This window comes from Planococcus citri, chromosome 1 (assembly GCF_950023065.1).
Source record: "Planococcus citri chromosome 1, ihPlaCitr1.1, whole genome shotgun sequence".
NCBI lineage: Eukaryota > Metazoa > Arthropoda > Insecta > Hemiptera > Pseudococcidae > Planococcus > Planococcus citri.
The window spans coordinates 66,193,392-66,211,334 of NC_088677.1; the positions used below are offsets into that span (position 1 = coordinate 66,193,392).

The 17,943-nt window shown below is 34.9% G+C and overlaps 2 protein-coding genes and 1 pseudogene across 3 annotated transcripts in view; 1 reads left to right on the forward strand and 2 right to left on the reverse strand.

Moving 5' to 3' along the window:
• LOC135841654 (probable cytochrome P450 6a13) overlaps positions 1–17,162 on the reverse strand; it is a 28,047-nt gene extending 10,885 nt beyond the window's left edge. Inside the window, exons 1-6 of one of the 2 annotated variants that reach the window (XM_065358738.1) lie at positions 16,673–17,119; positions 16,296–16,569; positions 15,922–16,208; positions 15,128–15,349; positions 14,797–15,048; positions 11,599–11,874 (exon numbers count right to left, since the gene is read on the reverse strand). In XM_065358738.1, the coding sequence (XP_065214810.1) occupies positions 11,714–11,874; positions 14,797–15,048; positions 15,128–15,349; positions 15,922–16,208; positions 16,296–16,569; positions 16,673–17,048 (1,572 nt within the window). In that variant the 5' untranslated portion in view covers positions 17,049–17,119 and the 3' untranslated portion in view covers positions 11,599–11,713. Of the gene's footprint in view, positions 1–11,598; positions 11,875–14,796; positions 15,049–15,127; positions 15,350–15,921; positions 16,209–16,295; positions 16,570–16,672 lie in introns of those variants that run through there. The other variant, XM_065358757.1, reaches the window with a different exon arrangement.
• LOC135841419 (multidrug resistance-associated protein 1-like) overlaps positions 1–17,943 on the forward strand; it is a 59,094-nt gene that overhangs the window by 22,569 nt on the left and 18,582 nt on the right. The window lies entirely within an intron of this gene.
• On the reverse strand, positions 491–7,758 carry LOC135843053 (uncharacterized; annotated as a pseudogene).

The following is a 17,943-nucleotide window of genomic DNA, read 5'->3' on the forward strand; positions in this document are numbered from 1 at the left end:
TCCGATTTTCCACACATGAATTTCAAAGTGATGAAAAAATTGTATTTTTGGGGGAGGGGTTGAGGTTAAAAATGTTTTGGAAGGTAGTGATTTCTTTTTTATTTTTGAAAGGTAATGAAAAAGTAGTGAAAAGGTAATGATTTTCGGTCAACCAATTCCTGTAGACACCCTGATTTTGAAATCATAGTGATAGTATTGAAAAACTCAACTTTAGCATAGGTACTTACCTAATCAAATATTTTGTAATCGCCTCATTTAACAATGTTTCAGTATAATCCAACCGTTTGATTTTTTTTTTCAACTTAAAAATCTGTAATATAATCATCTAAAAAATTCATACACCAGCTCATTCTTGACCAATTTTAACCCTCGCTGTAATTGTCTTTCACTTTTCTGTATAATTAATTGTTCATTTCTGAAACTTTTGCTGCAGGAGGGTCAGTTGCAGAGTGATAAGAGCTTAAAAATTCAGTGCAATGATTGAAAAAACTTCTTATGAATTGTTATTATTATTTTTCAAATGGAATATGACGAATTGTACAATGAGAAAGAAGATGATGGCGTTGGTAAATGAATTTGAAACCATCTCGGTCGACATTTCAACCATATTCCATGTTTCACCATCAGTCCGCCTCCGGTTGGCAAAATTTCCAGTGGTAATTTCGTTTCTGGAGATAATTCGAAGACAAAATCTTTCAATAAGTAAACTGCCCCCACGATAACTTGCATTCTTGCGAATCGTTCAGCTGTATTGAAAAAATAAGGTGATAAAATTAGTAATTTCCTATGATTGATTAAATGTGTCTGATGTACCTATTCTTTTCACCAAAATGACCTATTTTTACCTATACACATCCGAGGGCCCTCTCCAAATGGCAGATACGCAAAATGTAGTCTTTTCAGTTTCGCCTCCGAAGAAAATGTTCGGGATCAAAACCGTCTAGAGCCTCGAAATACTTAGGATCGTGGTGTAATCCTATCACAGGAATGACGACTGCTGTACCTTCTTTGATTATAGCTTCGGTTTCAGGAATCTTGTAATTTTGGGTACATATCCGAAATAGAATCGCATTAAGTGGGTATTTTCTAAAGGTTTCTGTAAAAATAGTGAATTAAACGTGAAAATTGAGGTTGATCATCATTTATCAGTGGTATGAATTTACCTGCTATAACCATTTGCAAATAAGACATTTTTTTCATCATATCGTAAGTGAATTCACCATCATTGGTGTCCAATATCGAAAATAGTGAATTAGATAAACGTGAAAATTGAGTTTGATCATAATTTATCAAAAATATACGAATTTACCTGCTATGACCATTTGCAAATAAGACATTTTTTTCATCATATCGTAGTTGAATTCACCATCATTGGTGTCCAATATAGACCATATTTCATCTCGAACTCTATCCTGCATTTCAGGATTTTGGGCTAGTTCAAATAGCATGAAAGCTAGAGCGCTGGAACCGTTATCGAATCCGCCGACAAAGAATAGAAAACATTGAGCAGCTATTGTTTCAATATTCATTTCTAAAATATATGAAAATGGCGTTAAGGAAAATTTTGTGATTTTTACCTCGAAAAGTGGTACTTTTGGTTTACTTTCTGTACGAACCGACATCGTTTTTGACCAATTTATCTCCAATTTGAGCTAGAAATTTGGCCAAGTCAGCGTCATCTTGATCATCTTTGAGTTTTTCCAATTCTTTATGATTTTTCATCGCTATCAATAAATCGAGAAAATTACCTCGGCTGACTTCGTTCTGTTCTCTGTATTCGATCATGTCTTTGGCTACTTTCATGAAATAAGCGTTGACTTTTCTGGGGAAAAATTCCATTCCCAGAATTTTGATCAATCGAAGAGGCATGTTTGGAATGATGGTTCGGATTATCGCTTGCCATCTATATTCGAACGATATTTTGTATTACGTATTTTGATGGAATAATTCACTGCTATAGAGGTGTGTTTGGTGCTTTTATTACCTGTATTGAAAAACACTTCTGCCCATGTCTCTGAATTCCGATTGTGGATCTAGTAAAGAATGTGTGTCTATTCCAAATGCGCAGCTGCCTATGACGTCTGTGGTGAATCTAGCGCAGATATCTTTCGCTTCGAATGCGATGTCATTTTTGAAATATTTAGTGAGGACTGGTTTGATGTCGTTACCACATGTTTTCATCAGGGAGAACATCATTTTCATTTTTCCACTACTGAAGGTGCAGGTTAATTTTATTCGCAGGTTTTTCCATTCGTCTCCTTGAGAGAAAAAATTGTAGTGAAAAAAGTGTCAAATTCAGTCAAAATTTCAAAAAAGGAGTCGAAAAAATTCAAGTCCCCGAAGATTCGAAATTCTTATTTGAAAAGGTACGAAATTGTTTATTTTTGAAAAAAAAATGAAAATTTGCAACTTTGTTGGAATACGTATTTGGCTCCAAAATTAGAAATTATTTCTGTAACAAAAGTTATGTTTATGTATTTTTTTTTGAAAGGTGAAGGGTACTCTAGAATTTTTGAGTGTCAAAATTTTGGAAAGAGAACTGATGGTCGAGAAAAGAATGGATATTTCATCACTCAAGCAATAATATGTTTCCTGTGAAAAAATGATTCGTCATGTTTACCTGTCATTGTGATCAAATTATAAGCAACCGGTTCGATATCTTTAGACACAGTGAAGCCACGATCTTGAAAATAAGAAAAATCTTTAACAAGCATCATTTTGATCAGCTCAGGATCGCGTGTGATTACTGTAGGTCTGTGTAAATTATACACCCCGGCGAATTTTTCGGCCGGGAAATTCTCGTACACTTCTTTGAATCCAATCCATAGTGATTTTTTCATCAATATTACATCTTTCATGTTACCGAAAAACCAATGAGGTTTTGCGTGTGGAATTCCATAATGATCGAAAAATTGGTGCGATTTTTTGAAAAACCAATACGTATATAAAAACAGGTTCGAAAGCAGCAGAACGAAAGCACTTAGGATGTACATTTTGAATTACATGTTGGTATCAATATTATGAAGTTTCAATTCGAGAAATTATATTCGACATTATTGGTGTCTTATCTTCAGGCTTGATGCTTGAATTATCTCGAATTATTTTGCTGTTTAATAAACTAACAAGTACTACCTGACGCGTGCGAATAGCTCGATGTCTGTTTTATTATGTGTAGATAAGTAATTATCGAAATCGAAATGTTGATAAAAATTGGATTATTTTCGACTGCTATTTTGTGTATTTACTTGATCAGTCAGAGGCTCATGGTTCATAATTTCACGTCAATGTTGATTGTTGATGAAGAAATTCATCCAAATTTTCAGTTTTTTGTGCCATCTGACATTTTGTAATGATGATATATTTTTTTTAGTATTCTCTCAAGTCAGAGCTATCTTTGTGAGCAGAGCACACGCAAAGTACTCCCAAGAGAAACTTCAAAAATATCAAAAAATTGCCTTAAAAACTGGGGAAAATGAAAAATTTTTAGAAAAAAAAATTACAATTGACAAAAAAAATCTTTTTAGGAAATTTTGTGAAAATAGGATTTTAGTTTAAAAAACTTCAAAATATAAAGTGGTTGAGTTCTTAGGCAGGCAAGACTAAAATCAATGCTTTTCGAGGTTTTGGCATATGTAACAGAAAATGAAAGTAGTGAAAGAAGTGAAAAAGTAGTGAATTTAGTCAAAAAGGTAATGAAAAAATGAAAAAGTTCATCAATAATGCGTTCGTTTTTCTTTTGTTTTTTTGTAATAATTTTGATTGAAATAAAAAAAATACTTTGTATTCAAATTTTCTTCCAATTTCAATTTTTTTGAATTTCCTATGAAAAATTTGGCTTTGTTATTTTTTTTTTTGTGTGTGTGGGGGAAGGGGGAGGAGTCCAGTGAAGAGCTTTCTGAAAATTTGGTTTAAAAAATGTAGTGAAAAAAGCTGTTATAAAAAAGAGTAGGGATTAAAAAAAAAAAAAAAAAAATCCGTCAACATTGCTCATATTTTCGTCAACTCGCCAAAAAATTTGTGCCAAAAAGAGACACTTCTTAACTATTTTCCTAAAATTTGACGTTTTTTGAAATTTCTTTCCTTCAAAAATTGACATTATTTGACTTGGACAAATTTGGCAAAAAAAGAAGGACCGTATAAGCAAGTTTGGCAAAAAAAAACATGACTTTTGTTTGACAATTTTGGAACAAAGAAGAATTTTTTAAACAGATAGAACGAAAATGAATTTTTTTCCATGTTTGGGGTAAGGAGGGAGAGGGGGAGGTACAAAAATTATGGACTTACAACTTTTGAAAATTAGCGTGCGTCCTAAAAAGAATTGACAAAAAAGAGCCTATCACAAATTAGTTGGAAAAATCCCAAATTAGGAGAATGTGTGAGAAAAGTGGGTGTAGATTTTTTAATCCACTGTCATCAACAGCTGTTTGAGCTATTTTTTTTTCAAATCGAAGAATACTATAAATGACATCTATGGTTATATATTTGAAAAAAATACGTAACTAATTAATTGATAAGAGTAGGTATTCAAATTTCCAATAAGGTAGTTTGCAGAATAATAAAATGAAAAATGATCACACAGGCTGACATTTCAGCCAGATTCCATCCTTTACCCTTAAGCCCCCACCTGAGGGCAATATTTGTAGTGGTAATTTGGTCTTGGGTGAAAGTGTCCAAAAGAAATCCTTTATCAAGTAAACGGCTCCAACTGTAACTTGCATTCTCGCGAAACGTTCAGCTGTTTGAAACATACAAATGAAAATTATATTTTTTGATATTTTTCGAACACGTTTGGCTGTAAAAAGGCTGACTGCCAATTGATTGACCTGAATAATTGACCATTGAGCAATATTTTGCAATTTCAGATAATTTTTTTCACGTGTTAAACAATAAAACTTTTCTTTTGAATTGAGAGAAGTCAATTTTTGCCATTTATTTTTCATGTTTAGGTTCACGCCCCTTCCCCCCGTTTTTTTGACTCTGAAATATCGGGCTTTAGCCTACGATTTGTTCATATCGATATTTGTGTTGTGAAACGTGAATGGATTTTGAATATTTTTATTCATTTTAACTGTTCGAGGTTTCAGCTAGTTTGAGATCAATGTTTGATGCCTCGATTGATCTGCAATATTCAAAGAATTAGCAACTTCGGAAAATCTGCTCCGAATTCCCGATAATTTTGGCCCCTTCAATTTCTGGGGCTGGCAAATTAATTTTTACCTATGCAGATCAGGTTGCTTCATTAATCAATATTATTCGACACTTTGAATGAGACACCCAGTAATTTTCTGAAGGTTCTTCGATTTTATTATATTATATCTAGATCATCATCTAGGTCACCAGTTTATTCAGTCCATGGCCATGAAAAATTAATTTGATGAAGTGTGTTATTATTAGAGAATTTTTACCTACCAATGCAAACTCGAGGCCCTTCGCCAAAGGGTAAATACGTGAAATGAGGTCTCCTCAGTTTAGCTTCACTGGTGAAATGCTCGGGGTAAAATTCTTCCGGTTTTTCGAAATATTTTTGATCAAAATGCAAGCCCAAGACTGGAACCACGACCGAGGTACCTTTCTGAATAACAACCTCGGTGTCAGGAACCTTGTAATTGTCAGTACATTTACGTAATAAAATCGCACCAAGTGGGTATTTTCTGAAAGTCTCTTGGTACGAGAATAGTAAAAAATTGAATCTTTATCTTCAAGGTTGAAATTTCAAGTTATGAAAATAGTATTACCTTCTAGAGCCATTTCTAAATAGGGCATTTGTTTCATCATCTCGTACGTGAACTCTCCAGCATTTCGTTCGAGTGTTGATAGTATTTCTTCCCTGACTTTGCGCTGAATTTCAGGATTTCTAGATAATTCAAAAAGTAAAAAGGATAGTGTGCTGGAAGCTCCTTCAAATCCTCCGATGAAAAATAGAAAACATTGAGCTGCTATCGTTTGGATGGTCATTTCTGAAATGGTAACGATTTTTTCCATAACTACCTGTATACTTAATACTTGTGTCTACGGTAGTCGAAGTCTCGTATGTCTCTTTTTTACTCACCTACGTCATTTTTAACATATTTTTCTCCCACTTGAGCCATGAACTTGGCCAAATCAGCGTCGTCCGCTTGATCTCCTTTGAGCTTTTCGATATCTCTGTGGTTTTTCATCGCGATCAGCAGATCGAGAAAGTCGCCTCGAGAAACGTTATTCTCTTCTCTGTACTTGACCATGTCTACGACCGTTTTCATAAAGTAGTCGGTGACTTGTTTGGGGAAAAACTCCAATTTGAATGTTTTTATGTACGAAGCGGGTATATTTGGGAAGTACGTTCGTATAATTTGCTGCCATCTACGAGTATGTAATGTTTTCAAATATTATCGAGTTTCGAGTGTTATTTTAAAGAAGGAAAAACGACTGAATTTTTTGACGATATTTTACATACCTGAATCCGAAAGTATTCTTGCCCATTTTCCTAAAAACAGATTCTGCATCTTGTAAACAATGCGTATCAATTCCAAATGCGCAGCTACCTATTATATCTGTGGTGAACCTCGCGCAGAGATCTTTTATATCTATGTCTTCATTTTTTAATGCATCTTTGGTCAATGCTGGTCGAATATCTTCAGCGCATTTTTTCATCAGAGGAAACATCATTTTCATTTTTCCACTCGTAAATGTGCTGGTTAATTTCATCCTCAAGTTTTTCCATTCGTCTCCTTAAAAAAAATGGAAATATGTATGCATTTTTACACCATGAAGATTGGAAATGAAAAAAAAAATTGAAAATAAGATTTACCTGTCATATTGGACATATTATAAGCCACTGGTTCAGCCTCTTTGGATACGGTGAATCCGCGATCGTTGAAATGAAAGAAATCTTTGACCAGGATCTTGCGCAAAAGCTCAGGATCACGTATCATTATCATCGGCTTATGCATGCTGTATACTCCGGCGAATTTATCCGAGGGAAATTTTTCGTACATTTCTTTGAATCCGACCCATATTGCTTTTTTCATCAAAATAACATCTTTCATGTTACCGAAAAACCAATGTGGTTTTATGTAGGGGATTCCACATTGCTCGAAAAATTGATGACTTTTTTTAAAGTATAAACGAATGTATAAAAAGATCGGAATGAGGAGTAAGATAATCGTTATGAGAATATACATTTTGACGATCGCGAGTGTATGAGCGAATGATTTGCGTAACTTCGAGTAACCAAATAAATTACGAATACTTCATGCTTGAATATTTTTTTGAAGTGAAAAATTATTCGTATTTGTGTGTACCTACTTGTAGTGCGTCATTTAAATTTATTGAGTTTCGCCATACGAAGTAATATTCCTAACAAATAAAATGAATTTTCGATAACCCTAGTTGTTGGAATATTGATAAAATTATCATAATATAGAAATTAAGATCGTAGCTATTCTTCGTTATTATAGCAGAACAGCCTTGCAGATAAATTGCGGATTTTTCGTTTTTGGATTATTTTCTCCTTATTTGGAGATGAACTTGGTTTTCAAGTTGATCGTTGTGTACTATTTAGGGTTACGAGTGCGTACTTCAAGACATTGTTTTTGTTTTCTGTAATTTATGTGTACTTTTCTCATCCACTATTGGAAGTGTTTCCGAATTTACGAGTAAAACGAAGGCACTGATGTGGTGAAAACTACTTGTGATCCAAATTGGTCGAATTATATTCAAAAGTGTCGATGATGTACTTATTGAAACTGCCACGAAAATTTTGTTGCCTTTTGCCTCTACCCTTCCCATTTCCCTCCCGCAACAATCGAACTCTCTTGGTATGTTGACATTTTAATATTGCATAAATGGAAACATTGGATACAGATTTTCAAAAATTTTCCAAAACTGAACAGGAACGAAACCCTTCTTTATACCTAATTAGTTGCCTATCTATTTATAGTCGGAGAGCCTACTCAAGAATAAATTGCACCCCCCCCCCCGGTCGATCCTTCGGGGCAACTTTTTTCTTAAAGGGGAGTCCTAAGGAACATTTCTAGCCCTTGTACTCGAAAAAAAAGTGGCCCTACTTACAAAATGGCGGTCATTTTGATTGACAGGTCAGCCGAAATCGCAGATTTTGCGTTCCAACGAAGGACTTGCACAGAGTTTTTCAAACTGTACAAGGGTAGATCGAAAGATCAAATCAAAATTTATCACCTGTCAAAATTTCAAGTGCTGAAGTGCGTTTTTTGATTTTTGGTGAATTTTTGAAAATCAAATTTAGGCCATAAATGAGGGAAAAAATCAAAATTTTATCAAATTGACCAAGAAAGCTGAAATTTGGGATACACCCTATTTTCGACCCACCAAATCGATTGGAAACTGTTTGAAACCGTTTTGAGCAGTTCTGGAGCCTCCAGCAGATTTTTGAAACTCGAAATTCCCACAAAATTTCACCAAAATGCGAGTTGGAAAGCCGAAATTTATTCTGCAAACTAATTTCAATACGCTTACGAAGTAAACTGCAGGGGGATTTCAAGTTGTTTTGGAGCATCCAGTGATTTTTTGAAAATTACTGGAGTCTCCAGGAGATTTTTTAAACATTAAATTCCCTAAAAATTTCATCAAACGGAGATGGAAACTCAAAAATCATTCTACAAACTAATTTCAATACTCTACGAAGTCGTCTGCAGGGGGATTTCTAGTCGTTTTGGAGTCTCCAGCGACTTTTTGATAGGTCATGTGGTGTTTTTTGGAAAATTGAAATTTCCAAAAAGTAGCTGGAAGCTTCAAAATCATTTAAAACCATTTGAAACCACCATGTAGTCGACTTCATATCGTATTGAAATTAGTTTTCGAAGTAAATTTCAGCTTGCCAACTCCATTTTGGTAAAATGTTGTGGGAATTTCAAGTTTCAAAAATGTACTGGAGGCTCCAGTAATTTTCAAAAAGTCGCTGGAGGCTCCAAAATGATTTGAACCCACTCGAAGTCGTCTTCAGAGGATGTTAAAATTGAAGTGTAGAGTAAATTTCAGTTTTTTATCGCAATTTGATGAAATTTTTAGAAAATTGAAAGTTTCAAAAATCTCCTGGATGATCCTGGAATTATCAAAAAATTGCCGGAGGCTACAAACGACTTGAAATTCACCTGCAGTACTTCGTAGCGCATTGAAATTAGTTTGCAGAATAAATTTCGGCTTTCCAACTTCATTTTGGTGAACTTTTGTGGGAATTTCGAGTTTTAAAAATCTGCTGGAGGCTCCAGAACTGCTCAAAACGTTCCAATCGATTTGGTGGGTCGAAAATAGGGCGTATCCCAAATGTCAGCTTTCTTGGTCAATTTGGTAAACTTTTGATTTTTTCCCTCATTTATGGCCTAAATTTGATTTTCAAAAATTCACCAAAAATCAGAAAACGCTTTTTAGCACTTGAAATTTTGACAGGTGATAAATTTTGGTTTGATCTATTTTGTGCAAGTCCTTCGTTGGAATGCAAAATCTGCGATTTCGGCTGACCTGTCAATCAAAATGGCCGCCATTTTGTAAGTAGGGCCACTTTTTTTTGAGTACAAGGGCTAGAAATGTTCCTTAGAACTCCCCCTTTAAGAAAAAAGTTGCCCCGGAGGATCGACCGGGGGGGGGGGGGGGGGTGCAATTTATCCTTAAATGGGCTCCCCGATTAGTTTGCATCGCCAATACCTACACTCTCGGCGCAATTCCTTTAATTTACAGAATTGGCAACCAGTCATGATCACATTTTATTACTCTCATCGTTTCACGAAACACTCTTGAATAAAGAATTTGAAAACAAAAAATCTGTTCACCTTTCACACATTTTTTTGACAATAAATTTAATTATTCATGAAAAGTATCTGCAAAGCTCAAAATATAATAATTTTGAAATGAGAAAAAAAAAACAAGTCGTCTCCCTTGATGTCAATTCTTTAGGATTAAGTACAAAAAAATTAAAATGATTGTTCGCCATTGATTAACTATGTAATTGTAACATGGTAGGATTTTTATTGCTTTTTTATAGCGCTTAAAATGTGTTTGATAGCGCTTAAAAATCCTATCCCTATTAATTACTAATGGGGAAAGACTTTTCTTTGAATAATTATTCAAATAATAGTCAATTTGAGGAGGTTTAAGCAGCCATGGAGGGTAGGATATTGGTTTTTGAACGAGAGTTTTGGGGTTTATTCGAAGATTGGTTAATGTTCTAATAGGTTTTATGTACGGAATTCCACATTGCTCGAAAAATTGATGACATTTTTTGAAGTAGGTACAAATGAATGTACATATAAAAAAATTTCGTAATGAGAAGTAAAATAATCGTTAATGAGAATGTATATTTTGACGATCGCGAGTTTATGAGAATGACTTGCGTAACTTCGAGTAACCAAATAAGTTACGAACACTTCATGCTTGAATATTTTGTTGAAGTGATAAATTGTCCGTATTTGTGTGTACCTGTAATGCGTCATCTAAATTTATTAACGAGTTTCGCCAAACGAAGTAACATTTCTAACAATGAAGTAAATTTTCGATAACCCTAGTTGTTGGAATACTGATGAAATGATTATAATGTACTTAAGTATATAGAAATAGAGTAGTTGCAATGGTATAGCTATTCTTCGTTCTAGCCGAACAGCCTTGCAGATAAATTGTACCTATTTACACATGCAGGTGCGAATTCAAAGTCGAATTATTTCAAATTGAGAGAATTGTTTGTAAAAATTATTTTGTCAGCGATTCTTGAAGTTTGAAGTGGTTTGCGCAACGCAGCTTAAAGTTTCTGTATTGATCGTACCGTGGCTTTTTAACACATTGTCGGTGGCGGGGTTGATATCCCGTATGTGCAAAATTCATTTGTTGCATTCATGGTCAAGTAATCACTCGTGCGTTATTTTCACAAAAAATTGTCATAATGATGGTCATATCCCCCTCTTCCCACCAATAAAAAAACAACTTACAAAAATTGATAGTTGTTGGTTTCTGAAATTTTTTTTTGTCAAGAAATTGTAATTTTCCGCTAAAAATATCCTTTTTTTTCTGCCGAAATGAAAAGTTCTCCTGAATTTTCATTAGAAATGGTCATGTTTTGTTCACCCAAAATTGTCGCTCTTTTACTAGAGAAAAGTGGTGGTGGTAATTTTTTTGCCGAAAATTGTAATTTTTATTCGAAATTTCTTTCACGTTCTTTGAATTAAGTAATTGTGTATTTTTATTTTGTTGGAAATTTCTGCACAACAAAATACCTACATATAGTTTTTAAATTTAAAAACCAAAACATTTCAATTTCCATTTTTTTTTATTGATGGGGAGGGAGGGGGGAGGTCAAACGTACACGTACAAAGCCTCGTAAAAAGTAATGCAGAAGTTATGCATTTGGGTTCTTGAAAAATTTGTTATAGACAATTTGCGAATGAAAAAATTATTTTACGTGTCTGTAGCCCTGAAAAAACGGTATTAAGAAAAACTTTTGGCAAAAGTTGAAATTCGACCTAACATCCGGGTTCAGGTTGGATGCTTCTCTTGTATTTTGAACAAACAGTATTTCCAACCTAAATCTTCGAACAATTTTTCATTACAATATTTTATATTTAGAACAAGTTTTATCACGTATCAAATAAATGCTAATTTTGGTACAATTTTTTATACGGTAAATAAGTACATATTTGTTGTAATAATTTGAGAAAATGCTTAATCAAAGCTCTGGAAAAAAAATATTAAAACTTTGGCTAAAATTGGTAGATTATAAAGGTCGACATTTTACCCAAACTCCTCCTTTTACAAGTACTGCTACTCCGGGTGCGAATTCCAATGGCACCGTTGTCTTGGGTGATAACTCGAAGGAGAAATCTTTCAGTAAATAGACTGCTCCTACAATAACTTGCATTCTCGCAAAACGCTCGGCTATTCGAAAATAAAACAAAAAATGGGATGTATTGGATAGATCGTTGAAAATTATCATCAACAAAACCCTGGCCATTTTTCATAAAAGATAATGTTAACCCTTAAAGGCCTGACCCAAACTGGAACTGATCAGAAAAAATGTTTTCAATTTGTTGAATAGAACTTACATGAATATCACTTTAATGTGTACCTACTATGCCCCCCTGTCCCTCAAAATCATTTCGTAAATGAGGGGTCAATCTTTTCACATTTTTGTAAATTACGATAGAGCAAAATACCTAATTGGCCCAAATTTAAGGTAATCTTATATAATCGCATTCCACGAACCGGATTTTTGAGGGGATACCTACTAGGGATATACATAACATACTGAAAAATTTTCAAAATCGGTTAATATGGGGCTGAGAAAAGTGCTATTAAAATTTCAGAAAAGGGGGGTTCCCCAAAGAGGGGAGGTGGTGTGAATCTGAAATTTTTCACGCGGTAGTTTCTCGATGGTACCCTCTTTCCATGCTAGTATCAACCCGAACGCTCTCGAGGGCCATTTCACCCCTCTTATGCGCCGATAGCCTTTTGGTGTTTTTTAGAAAACCCCTCTAATTTGAATGGTTCTAGCCCCACCCCCCTTAGGGTTAGAAGGACAGTTGATATATCACTAGATCGGAAATTTGACGTAGAATTCAAAAATAAAGCTATATTCGACGTAAAATCAACCCCTGAGGATAAAAGTGCAAAAAACCCATTTTGGGGGGGTTCAACCCCCCATAAAAAAATTAGCTAGGGGTCTGTGGGGTGGTAGTTCTCAGGAATTATTCAGGGGACCGCCCTTGACAATTTTTCATCATAAAATCTTGGGTAGCCAAAAATGTTTTTATTTTTTCTTATTTGCCTCCACTAACTACTCAGACTACACATTTGCAAATTGATAGAAAAAAAAAGTTTTATTGCACCAATAGTGCCCTTTTGGATTTAGCTGGCCTCCCACACTTGCGTTTTTGGCCGAAGGAACTGGATTTCGCCTCCGGGGGGGGGGGGGGAGCCCGAACCCATTTCTGACAACTTTGCATTCCAAGTACATATGTTTACATGTTGTTCTTTTCATGAAATAAGGGCATGAGCAAGTTGATAATTCCAAATTGTTCGATACAATGCTGATTTTCCAAATTCCATGCGTGAGTTTGAGGAATTTGTCAAAAGTTTTCCAATGTTTGTCTGCAGATTTGAAGGTTTCAATCAATTTGGGAGTAATTGAGTGTTTGGCTGTGCTGGAGGTGGTGAAAAAAAAGGAAGCAGCGCTGGAATCGCCTGGAATTTGAATCACTTTTTTGTTTTGAACAGCCCATTGATACCCAGAGATCCACTCCTTTAAAAACACATCTGGAGAATTGGCAAAATGTAGACAGTTTTGAATTACAACTTTATCATATTCCATTGTACCAATTATGTACAGTTCAAACACTATACCCAAGTACAGATGTAGTTGTCGCTGAAAATCATACTTTGTCGTTCTAACACTTATATCTGTCTGGAGAAGTAACTAGTTTTGATTCATAAACAAAAATCGTCGTGATGACGACCTGTTTAGTCGTTTAAAAACTTCTGTTTTTAGTACCTAATTTGTCGTTAATACCCCTCTTATTGTCGTAAGACTTGCCTGTCGTTCAAACCACCTTTTTTGTCGTTCGATTAAATATTTCCCGAAAATTAATAACCATACAGACAAGAATGCCTCAGCTTTTTCAGAACTTTGAGCTGCCAGATTTAAAGATTTATAAAGCTCATCTATATAAATTTCACATATAAGTCGTAATTAATTAGGGCAGAGTGTAATTTTGGTATAATGATGCAGTTTACTTGACAACAACATTGGACATCATAAGGGAATCGTGATCAGTCACAAAAATATATAAATTTCACACATCATTCGTAATCAATTTGGATAGTGAAATTTCTGTATGATTAATTGATAATGATGTGCCCAACCGTGTGGTGGAGGAAATTGCGTCAGCGTACAAAAATTTCGCTATCCAAATTAATTACAAGTGATGTGTAAAATTTATATAGAAGTGCTTTAGAGGTACATATGAGTAGCTGACAGCTTAAAGTTACGAAAAAGCTGAGGCATTCTTGTCTATATGGTTATTAATTTTCGTAACTAATCATGATTCCTTTATGTGTGTCCAATCTTGTGGTCGAGTAAAATGCATCATCACACAAAAATTTCACTATCCGAATAATTATGAATGATGTGAGAAATGTATACAGATGTGCATTAGAGGTGTGAGTAGCAGTGAGCCTAAAGTTCTAAAAAAGTTCAGGTATTCTTGTTTATACAGTTATTAATTTTCATAACTAATCTTGTAGTCGTGTAAACTGCATCATCGGAAAAATTTCACTTCATCCAAATTGCGAATAATGTGTAAAATTTATTCAGATGAGCTTTAGGTATTTGTGCAACTGACAGTGAAAAGTTGTGAAAAAGCTCAGGCATGCTTGTATATACATTTTATAATTTTTGTAACTTTTTACTTAGGTATGTGAAGTGTATTATCATATGCAGTACTTGATGTACTCGCGTCTCATGTTTCATTCACTTTTACGAAACCAAAATGGGACGCGGCTCATCAAGGATTTGCTTTCAATAATCCGGTTCGTGGAATGCGATTATATAAGATAACCTCAAATTTGGGCCAATTAGGTATTTTGCTGTTTCGTAATTTACAAAAATTTGAAAAAATTGACCCCCCTCATTTACGAAATGATTTTGAGGGACAGGGGGGCATAGCAGGTACACATTAAAGTGATATTCATGTACGAGTAAGTCCTATTCAACAAATTGAAAACATTTTTTCTGATCACTTCCAGTTTGGTTCAGGCCTTTATAGGTTAACATTATCATTTATGAGAAATGGACAGCCTTACCTATGCAAACACGAGGACCTTCTCCAAAAGGCAAATATACGAACGGATGACGCTCACGTTTCGCTTCCTCGGTGAAATGCTCAGGGTAGAATTGGTCTGGTTTTTCAAAATATTTTTTATCCATTTGCAGTCCCATAGTTGGTACTACTACAGGAACTCCTTTCTTGATGACTGCATCTGTTCCGGGTATTTTGTAGTTTTCGGTACATTCGCGCATTAGAATCGGACCAGTAGGGTATCTTCTCCAGACCTCTGTGGATTTTTTTTCTTGAGTGGGTAAAATTTTATGTTCATTGAAGCGAACCGCAATAATGATGGTTTAATTTTGTACCTGACAAGACCATATCCAGGTAGGGCATTTTCTTCATCATTTCGTACGTTAATTCGCCGCCGTTACTTTCGAGTGTGGATATTATCTCTTGACGCAGTTTGGTTTGAATATCAGGATTATGAGCCATTTCAAACAACAGTAACATTAAAGTAGTAGACGCGCCTTCGAATCCTCCGATGAAAAATAGGAAACATTGGGCAGCCATTAATTCGATTGTCATTTCTGAAAATTAATATGATCCGAATGAAATTTCGTTTTGAAACGTATGTTTCTGCAAATACGAGTACAGTAGACTCCCAATTATCCGACTCCGAATTATCCGACTTTCGGGTTATCCGATACGAATTTATCCGACTTACATTTCGCATTATCCGACCCACCAAGGTCGGATAATCCAAAAAAACCCCTAATTTTTGATTTTGGAGTGTAAATAATGATGCAGTATGCAGCATTTTGTATTCTAACGGTGTTATTTTCCTTGAAATTGATCCAACTTATCTCAAAAAATTATAATTTGAGTCAGTATTTCATTGTCTTGTATGTACAAAAGTACATTATTTTTGTTTATTCATCATTTTTTTGATTTTTTGTTCCTGCTTTGAGCCAAAACTTGATTTTCTGAATAAAAAATTGTCTTCTTAAGCTTATGCACTCAATTTCTACGCTAAAAACATCCATTTCGGATTATCCGACTTTTTTGGTATCCGACCTACCTTACCCCCCCCCCCCCCCCCCGATTAGGTCGGATAATCGGGAGTCTACTGTACGTAGCTAGCTACGTATTTTTGCCTTACCAACGTCGCTTTTTACAGTTTTTAGGCTAATTTGAGCCACGAATTTGGCCAAATCAGCATCATCCTGTTGATCTTTGAGTTTTTCCAGATCCTTCTGATTTTTCATGGCTATAAGAATATCAAGGAAATCCCCTCGAGTCACGTTGTTCTCTTCTCGATATTTAACCATGTCTGTGACGAGTTTTAAAAAGTAATCGCACGATTCCACCGGGAAAACGTGTAATTTGAAGTATTTTATTACAGATGTTGGCAGTTTTGGAAATAATCCGCGTATAATTGATCGCAACCTATTGCAATAATTTTTTTTCTACATTGAAATTTTTCGTAATTTCGCAGCTCGATCAGTACTCATTAGATTTTATATGCTAAATTACCTCAATGTAAAAATTGTTTTTCCTACTCTTAGGAACTCCGAATCGGCATTTTGTAACGAGTGAATGTCTATTCCAAAAGCACAACTACCTATCACGTCTGTTGCGTATCTCCCTGCGAGATCTTTCGCCTCGAAATCCTGTCCCTCTTCTATGTACTTTTTCAACGCTGGTTGGATACCTTCAGCGCATCTTTTCAACAATGGAAACATCATTTTCATTTTTCCACTGCTAAATGTACTGGTCAGTTTTATTCGCAAGTTTTTCCATTCGTCTCCTATATTGAAATTTATTTCGAATGAATTGGAAGTAATTTCCAGTCTCGAGTGGGTTTTGAGATTTCGATGAAAAAATAATGGCAATTAGTTATTCAAAGTTACCTGACATGTTGATTAAGTTTTCAGCCAGTGGTTCAGCATCTTTATCCAAAGGGAAACCACGATTACGAAAATGAGAAAAATCTTTGACTAAGATCGACTTGATCAATTCAGGATCTCGTACCATGACAGTGGGTGTGTGCAAAGTGTATACTCCGATGAATCTATTAGATACATGTTTGTCGTACAAGTCCTTGTAGATGAACCATATTGCCTTTTTCCATAAAACCACATCTTTCATGTTACCAAAGAACCAATGAGGTTTTGGATATGGGATGCCATATTGATCGAAAAACTTATGCGATTCTTTTAAAATCCAATAAACGTATAATAATCCGGTTACGATGATTAAAAATAACGTGCTTAATATAATATACATTATGATAGGAGTACCGGCACGGGACGAGTGTAAGATACGCGCAATCGTTTATAACTGATTTTTGGTACTCGTCGTACTAAACTTTTTGTTGTAGTTACGACGTAGTTGTAACATTTATGGTGTGGTGTGGCGCGATCTAAGTGTGTACCTATAGATTTTGAGGATTGATAAAAATGTATTTGCAAAAAAATTAGGATAGTTCTTTCAAAGAAAAGCCTCAAGACGGAAATTGGTATTACATCGAGTATTCATATGTATCAAGGAGTCAGGGGTACTTGAATTCCATTTCGAAGTTTTCTTTCTCAGAATTTTATCAACTTTCTATTTGCTCAAGTATTTACGAATTGTGTAAGTTTGATTAAAAAAATATTGCATTAGAATTCGCAGTTAATAGTTTTGATATGGATTTAATGCTCGTAAAATGACGCAACTTTGAGTGTTTTATCTTGCGGGTGGGTAGATGTTTGATTATTTCGGCTTTTAGATTACATTCTAACCCTAAAAAAAAAAAAAAAAAAAAAAAACGATCCTGTAAATCAAATCGGGGAAGTGAAATGTTTTGCACGGAAAATAGGCTTACGGATGAGCTCTTGCTAAAAAGTAAAAATGCAGTTTTCCCAGCGCTGGACCCGCTTATTTTCGAAATTAGGGCCCAAATGTAGCCAATTTGGGATCCGCAAATCATTCGAGGAATGTGTGGAGAAATCGCATTTTTGGGTACTGTTTTGGTGTAGTAGATGAAAAATATGCAACTCCCCAATCCCCCCAAGCGCTAATTTTGGGCTCACCCCACCCCCCTCCTCTTCCAAAATTTCGACTTTCCAATAAAAATTCATTAAAAATACGAGAAATATACGCTTTTGGATGAAATTTTGTATACCTACCAATGAAGGCA